Below are 6,198 nucleotides of genomic sequence, written 5' to 3' on the forward strand. Positions count from 1 at the left end.
CCTTCTTGGTGGGGTCCCAGGGGACAAGGGCAGCCTCACAGCTGGGACCTGCTGATGGCACTTGTCCAACCCAGCCAGCTCACTGGGTTGGAGAGAGGCGCTGGGATGTGGGGAGCTGCCCTGGCTCACTGGCGTGGGGGCATCTGGTGGCTGGCGGAGCCCTGGTTTGCTGCGGGGTCAGTGTGAGGGGCTGTGCCTGCAAGCCTGGCCTGGCCAGGACTGGGGGTGGGCACCCGCCTGCTGCTGCTGCGGGAGCACTGGGCTGGCTTGCGCAGTGACCGGGAGGAGCGCAGCTCTGCTCCCTCCACCCGTCGTGCTCCCTTGCACGGTCGAAGGAGCCGCAGCGCTGACGCCGAGTCCTAGTTTCTTCCCTGGCTGCTCCCTGGGGAGGCAGGGAGCTGACATGTGCCAGCGGGTTTCTAGCTTTCTTCCTGAAAGCTCCCTGTCCCGCCTGGCCTGGACAAACCCCCCTGTGCCACACAGGGAGACTTTTTAAGGTTATAAAGACCTCTCTGATGGCAGCACAGAGGAGGAGGTGTTTGTGTTGGAGGAGGTCTTGCTGGATGTGATTTCCTGGCTTGCAACGTACTTAGGAAAACACTGAGGCATTTTTTTCTCGAATCTATTTTTGAATGACCAAGAGGAGGAAACTGCTGTGAGCGGGATCCTCTCCAGCTGGCTGTGATGGGCAGGGCACAGGCAGGAGGCCAGGCACACGCTTTCTCAGCTGCACGGTGCCCAGGCCATGGTAAGGGCCCCCCCCGTGGAGCGGGACGGGGCTCTCCATGCCTCGGCACCGAACCCTCCCGTGTTCCCAAGGACTCCTCTTTCTTTCAGCTCTTTCTTCCTCCATCTGCATTTTCCAACGCTGTCCCTATTCCCGGTCCCCTGCACGCTGTGCTCCAGGAGGCCCTGGGGCTGCTGTCCTGCCCCGGGAAGGGGCTCTGCGCTGCTTCTCGTCCCTTGTTACAGCTGCAGCTGGGACACGGTTTCTGAAAAGACCCATCAGCTCTTTTCCTCGGGCAAGTGCTGTGCCCTGTGCTGAGCCTGGGGTCCCGGGAGGTTTGCAGCTCTGACTCCTCCTGGGCAAATTCCAGCTTCTCCTGGAACTTGCTGGCTTTTGATCACTTTTGGAGATCCTTATGTCCCAAAACTCTCCATGCAAAAGCTTCTCCTTCTTGCTGGGTGTTGGCATGGCTGTCCCCAGCTCTTGTCTCCCCTTTGGGGGTAGCACAGACGGGTGGTTTGAAGCTGCTTTGCCACCACCTGTTCGAGTTGCAGCAGAACAGCTGATGTTATCCCCACCACGAAACACCGTAGCCAAGGTCCCGGCAGGCTGGCGGGTCCCGTGCTGCAGTGGCGGTGCCCGGTGAGGGGCTGCAGGCGGTGCCGGCCGGCGGGGCAGGTGATGCTGTGTGGATTCTGCTCTCCTGGCCCTGTGGCTGAGCCACTGGTTCGTCCCGCAGGCTTTCCTGAGGCCCGAGCTGCTGGGGAAGGAGTTCACACACCTCGAGTTCCCCCGCAGGATCCAGCCCAAGGAGCTGGGGAAGAAGATGCTGTACAGAGACCAAAACATGAATGGCTGGTAACCCTCCAACCCATGGGAGGCTCCGTGCTGAGGGGCGGCGGCTGGGGTCCTGCTGCGCATGGCCGCCTGGCTGCAGCATCCCCTCCTGTGGGGCAGGGGCTGTGGCACGCTGGGTACCCAGGTCTTGAAGGGGCCTCATCCTGGGGGATGCTGTGTCCTGAGCGGGCAGGGGAGGTGCTGGAAGCCTTCACCTGCTGACACGTTGTCTCTGCCTTATTTTAACTAGGGCTTACAAAAAGATAGAAGAGGATGACCTGAAGTTTCCACTCATCTACGGGGAAGGCAAAAAGGTGAAGTGCTGTGGCAGGAGCTGTGTGGGGGTCACTTCCCACCTGCCCCCACTGAATCGGGGGTTTCCAGCCCATTTTTGCTAGTGCTGTTGCTGCTCCAATGCCACCAATTCTCATCTGGGAATGGAGGTGGAGATGTAGCTTAAAGTGGATGGATGGAGCTTAAAGTTTTCTTTTGGTTTTATCGTTCCCCAGGCTCGAGTGATGGCCACGATTGGGGTCACGCGGGGCCTGGGAGACCACGACCTCAAGGTGTTCAGCTCCAACATCCACATCAAGCCTTTCCTGTCCTGCTTCCCCGAGGTGAGCCTGGCTGCTGGCCGCTCTGTGCCCAGGGGTTCCTGCGACGGCCAGAGATGGTTGGGGTGATCAGATCCCTGGTACACCCAGCGCAGTGGCTCAGGGCAGTGCCAGTGCTCGTCTGGGCTCTCCAGGAGCCTCCTCTGCCTCTCTGCCCCTCACCCTTGTGTCTTGCCCCGTTGCTTGCCAGGTCAGGGTTTACGACCTCACACAGTATGAGCACTGCCCCGACGATGTTCTGGTCTTGGGCACCGACGGGCTCTGGGATGTCACCAATGACAAGGAGGTGGCCAATGTGGTGATGGAGGTGCTGACGAGCTACGAGCCCAACGACCCGTGCAGGTGAGCTGAGAGTGGGCAGGGGGATGAGCATGTCCTGGAGCAGTGTTGTGGCCACACGTCCCTCTGGCTTCAGAGCTGGTGCTGTTGCTCCACAGCGTGCAGTACTCTCCTGGATGTGCGTATCTGAGCTCAGATCTCTCCTCTCCAAGGGACCCTTACCTGCACCTCTAGCTCCTCCAGCTTCTTCCTTGCCAGGGACTGCAGCATGCTGCATCAGGGAGTCTGCAGGGCCTGGGGTTGCTGCTGAGCTGCTGTGCTCTGCTCTCAGGTACACCATGGTGGCTCAGGAGCTGGTGGTGCGGTCCAGGGGGGTGCTGAAGGAGCGGGGCTGGCGGCTGGCCAACGACAAGCTGGGCTCTGGTGATGACATCTCTGTCTTCGTGATCCCTTTGGGCGGCCCGGGCAACTACACGTGATGCCCAGCGACCCCGAGGCAGAGGGGCTTGCCTTGCCTGGATGGAGATGGGACATCGGTGCTGCCTCGGGGCCACCTCTCCCCCAAGCACTTGTTTCCTGAGCCGACCACAAGAAGAGTAAGAAAACCTGGAGCCTCTGTCTGTGCCCCTGCCCAGAGCATCCCCTTCCACCTGCTGCATCCCAGCCCTGGGTGGAGATGGAAGGGCCTTGGACAGAGAGCAGGGACTGGGGTTGAGGGATGTTTTTTGTGCTGCCACTTTCTTGGTTGCTGTGAAAAGCCTAAATCCTCCCTGGCTTGTCGGTGCATCCTTTGCACCTCGCCCTGGGCTTTGGTGCGCTGGTTCCAGCAGTGTGCAACGGCCGTCAGGCTGGTGGGGCACTCGTACCTGGAGAAGCGTGTGCTTGCTGCTGCAATCATCTCCTCTCCCCCGCCCTATGACACTTGCACCAGTGACACCGAAGCTGCTGTTGGGGCTGGGTGCTGGGGCCAGGATGGGCTGTGGCCTGGGGTGAAGCCCTGCTGGCAGCCGGGCAACGCTCAGCCCAGCAGAAGTCTGGTTGTGGGTGGCGTGGTGGTGGGCGAACCCCATGACTGACATCCTAGCTTTGTGCTTGCCCTCTCCGGCCCCTCACGCCTTCCTCCCAGCCGTGTACCTTGTCTTAGGCTCCGGTTTGGGAGGATGGGGCAGTGCTCAGTCACTGTGGCGCACTGAGAGCCCCTGGGAAGGAATGAGCTATTGCGCTTGCACTGGCTGTGCCACGGGTTCTGCCCGCACCCCTCTTTGTACATTGGATCACTGCTGTGTTTCTGAAGCCAATTATTTATTATTAACTGGGGAGCTGAGCTGGAAAATGTCTAAACCCTTTCTTGTTGTGTGGAGCCTGTATGAATATGTGTCCATATTTTTGAGCGGTTCTAAGTTGGCCACTGCTGAGCAGCGGTTGCACACAGAGCAGCCCTATTCAGCCAAGCTTAACAGCTTAAACGTGCTGCGTGGATCTGCTTAGCTGAGGGCTGGAAACTCACAATAAAAGCAGCTTGGTTGTGACTGGGGGTGGGGAGACAACTCCCTCCTTTTTCTTAATAACCTCAAAGCTGGTGCTGAGCAGAGCTGTAGCAGCAGTTGATCTCTGCGTAGTATCTTATTTTGCATCACACATACCTCTGACCGGGAGGAGGATGCATTTCCTGGACCTCTCTAGAGCATGGCATCCTCCCAAAACGTGAGGGATGATCCCATCCTGGCAGTGCAGGGATGGGGAGAGCTGGGCCATGGTCCCTTGTTTTGGGAAGGCTCTGTGGCACCAGTAGTTTGTGTCCTGCTGTCGCAGGGTGCAGCCAGCTCTTGTCAAGTGTCACCTCTGGTGAATGTTTTTTGTCTCTTGTAATCAGCGTGGGGTAATAAACTGGGTGCACTTAATGGGAAGTGAAAGTTATCCAGTGAGATTTTAACCTATTGACATCTCCTGTGCTGAAGGGAGCAGGGAGTGATACTGGGGCTAGGAGCCTGTCCTTGCGTGGCACTGTGTGTTTAAATAAAGGTTTTGCCACTTGCAATCCCACTTCAAAGTCTTTCTTGCGGAGCTCCTGCAAAGACGACTTAACCTAAAAGCCAATTAGCTCTGATTAATTTATGTAGGCAGGCTTGGTAGCAAATAGGCCCAGACAGAGCCATGTGAGCTGCTGTCCCTCTGCCCTTGGCGCTGGCCAGACCCTGTGGAGCATCCCTCCCGCGCCCAGGGCGAGTGGGAACTGCTGCTGTGCTGCTGGTCTCTGCGCGGTGCTGCCTGGCGGCTGCTGGCTGGGTTTACACGGGGCTGGCGTAGGGGCACAGCAGTCCAGGGGCATGGCTCTCTGGGGTGGGTGATGGCCAGCTGGGCAGGGAAAGGGCTGCAGGGTGGCCAAAACAGAACCTGGCTGGTGAGCACTGCATTAGGCTTGGATGAGGATTGAAAACCAGCAGGTGCCAGCCTGGCCCCCCCCCCCGGCTGCTCCCTGCTGCAGGCAGCGCCTGGACACAGACAGGGAGCAGAGGGGAGGAAAGGCCAATGGTTTCCCTGCTCATGGGGTCGGGTCCCTCCTTCAGGGAGTGGGGAGCGCTGTGGATGGAGGCACATCTCCACAGGCTGCAGCTCCCAGGGATGTGGCTGTGCTGGAAAGGCAGGACCCCTCTCTGGGAGCTCAGGCATCCCAGGAGCGGCTACCTCCTGCCTCTAGGGTGGCCTGCCCGCTGGAAGCGTCCCTGCTGTCGCATGTCCCCTGACTGCCACCGTTACCCCTGGTGCTCCTGATGCTCAGACATGTTTTCCCCACACCCCCGGCTACCCCCCCACTTGTTTGCACAGCCCTGTTCCCCTGGCGCGGTGTTCTTCATGCCAGTGGTTGAGAACTGGCCCTGCTTTTCCAGGTCACTGCCTGGGAGCTGCTGGATAAGGCGAGGAGGCAGGGGCTGCATTTAAAACTTCCTCTGTGGTTCCCCTTTTTACTAAGGAAACATTTCCTTTGGAACCAGCTCCTGGCCTGGGGCTTGATAAATTAAGAAAAATTGTCTCCGAGCCCTTAAAATAGCAGCAGTTTATGAGCCTGGGTCTGGGCCAGGACCCTGGGGCTGCCTTTCCCTGGCGGAGCGGCAGGGACTCAGCCCTGCAGCTGGGGCATCGCGGGGAGGAGCAGCCCGGTCCTCCCTTGCTGACAGCCCGCTGTGGGCAAGGAGAGCCAGAGCCGCTGCCTGCAGCACTGGGGTTGTCTCTGTGGGGCCTGATGCACCATGGCCCCCTTCTGCCAGTGCGCCTGTGGAGGGGACTCGAGATCCTGGGGACAGGGCATGTCCCTCACAACCCCGCTGTGTCTGTTACGGTGGGGAACGGGGCCTTCCCCAAGGAGCGAGCAGCTGACTGGGCAGCACATGAGGGATGCAGGAGGGGTGCGGTGGGGTTTGGCTGCTGGCCCCCGCTGCCTCTGCTAGGATCTGCCTTCCTCGGCAGAGCTTGTCTCTCGCTGGCAGTGGCTCTTGGCACTGCCATAAATAATGCTCATGGGGGGAAAGGCATCCCCTTGAGAGGTGCTCCAATGGTGGAGGATTCCTGGTTAGGGGGCAAAGCACGGGGTGGTCTTTGCTATTGGTCCTACCTGGAAGGGGAGATTGGGAACAGCAGCTCAGCCCTTCCTGGCAGCAGCGGCTGCTCTGGGAGCCGAGCGCCGGGATGGCCGCTCTCCCTGCCTGGCGTCAGTAACCTAAACGGGAAAAAACCTTTCGGGGA

General features: G+C 59.6%; 1 protein-coding gene across 1 annotated transcript in view; it reads left to right on the plus strand.

The window, feature by feature from the left end:
• Nucleotides 1-4,462, plus strand: part of PPM1J (protein phosphatase, Mg2+/Mn2+ dependent, 1J) — a 7,840-nt gene extending 3,378 nt beyond the window's left edge. Inside the window, exons 5-9 of the mRNA XM_009331972.1 lie at nucleotides 1,467-1,585; nucleotides 1,815-1,878; nucleotides 2,074-2,181; nucleotides 2,369-2,520; nucleotides 2,789-4,462. Of these exons, the coding sequence (XP_009330247.1) occupies nucleotides 1,467-1,585; nucleotides 1,815-1,878; nucleotides 2,074-2,181; nucleotides 2,369-2,520; nucleotides 2,789-2,936 (591 nt within the window). The 3' untranslated portion in view covers nucleotides 2,937-4,462. The remainder of the gene's footprint in view (nucleotides 1-1,466; nucleotides 1,586-1,814; nucleotides 1,879-2,073; nucleotides 2,182-2,368; nucleotides 2,521-2,788) is intronic.
• Nucleotides 4,463-6,198: the final 1,736 nt, after the last annotated feature.

Source organism: Pygoscelis adeliae, unplaced genomic scaffold (genome assembly GCF_000699105.1).
Source record: "Pygoscelis adeliae isolate BGI_AS28 unplaced genomic scaffold, ASM69910v1 Scaffold189, whole genome shotgun sequence".
NCBI lineage: Eukaryota > Metazoa > Chordata > Aves > Sphenisciformes > Spheniscidae > Pygoscelis > Pygoscelis adeliae.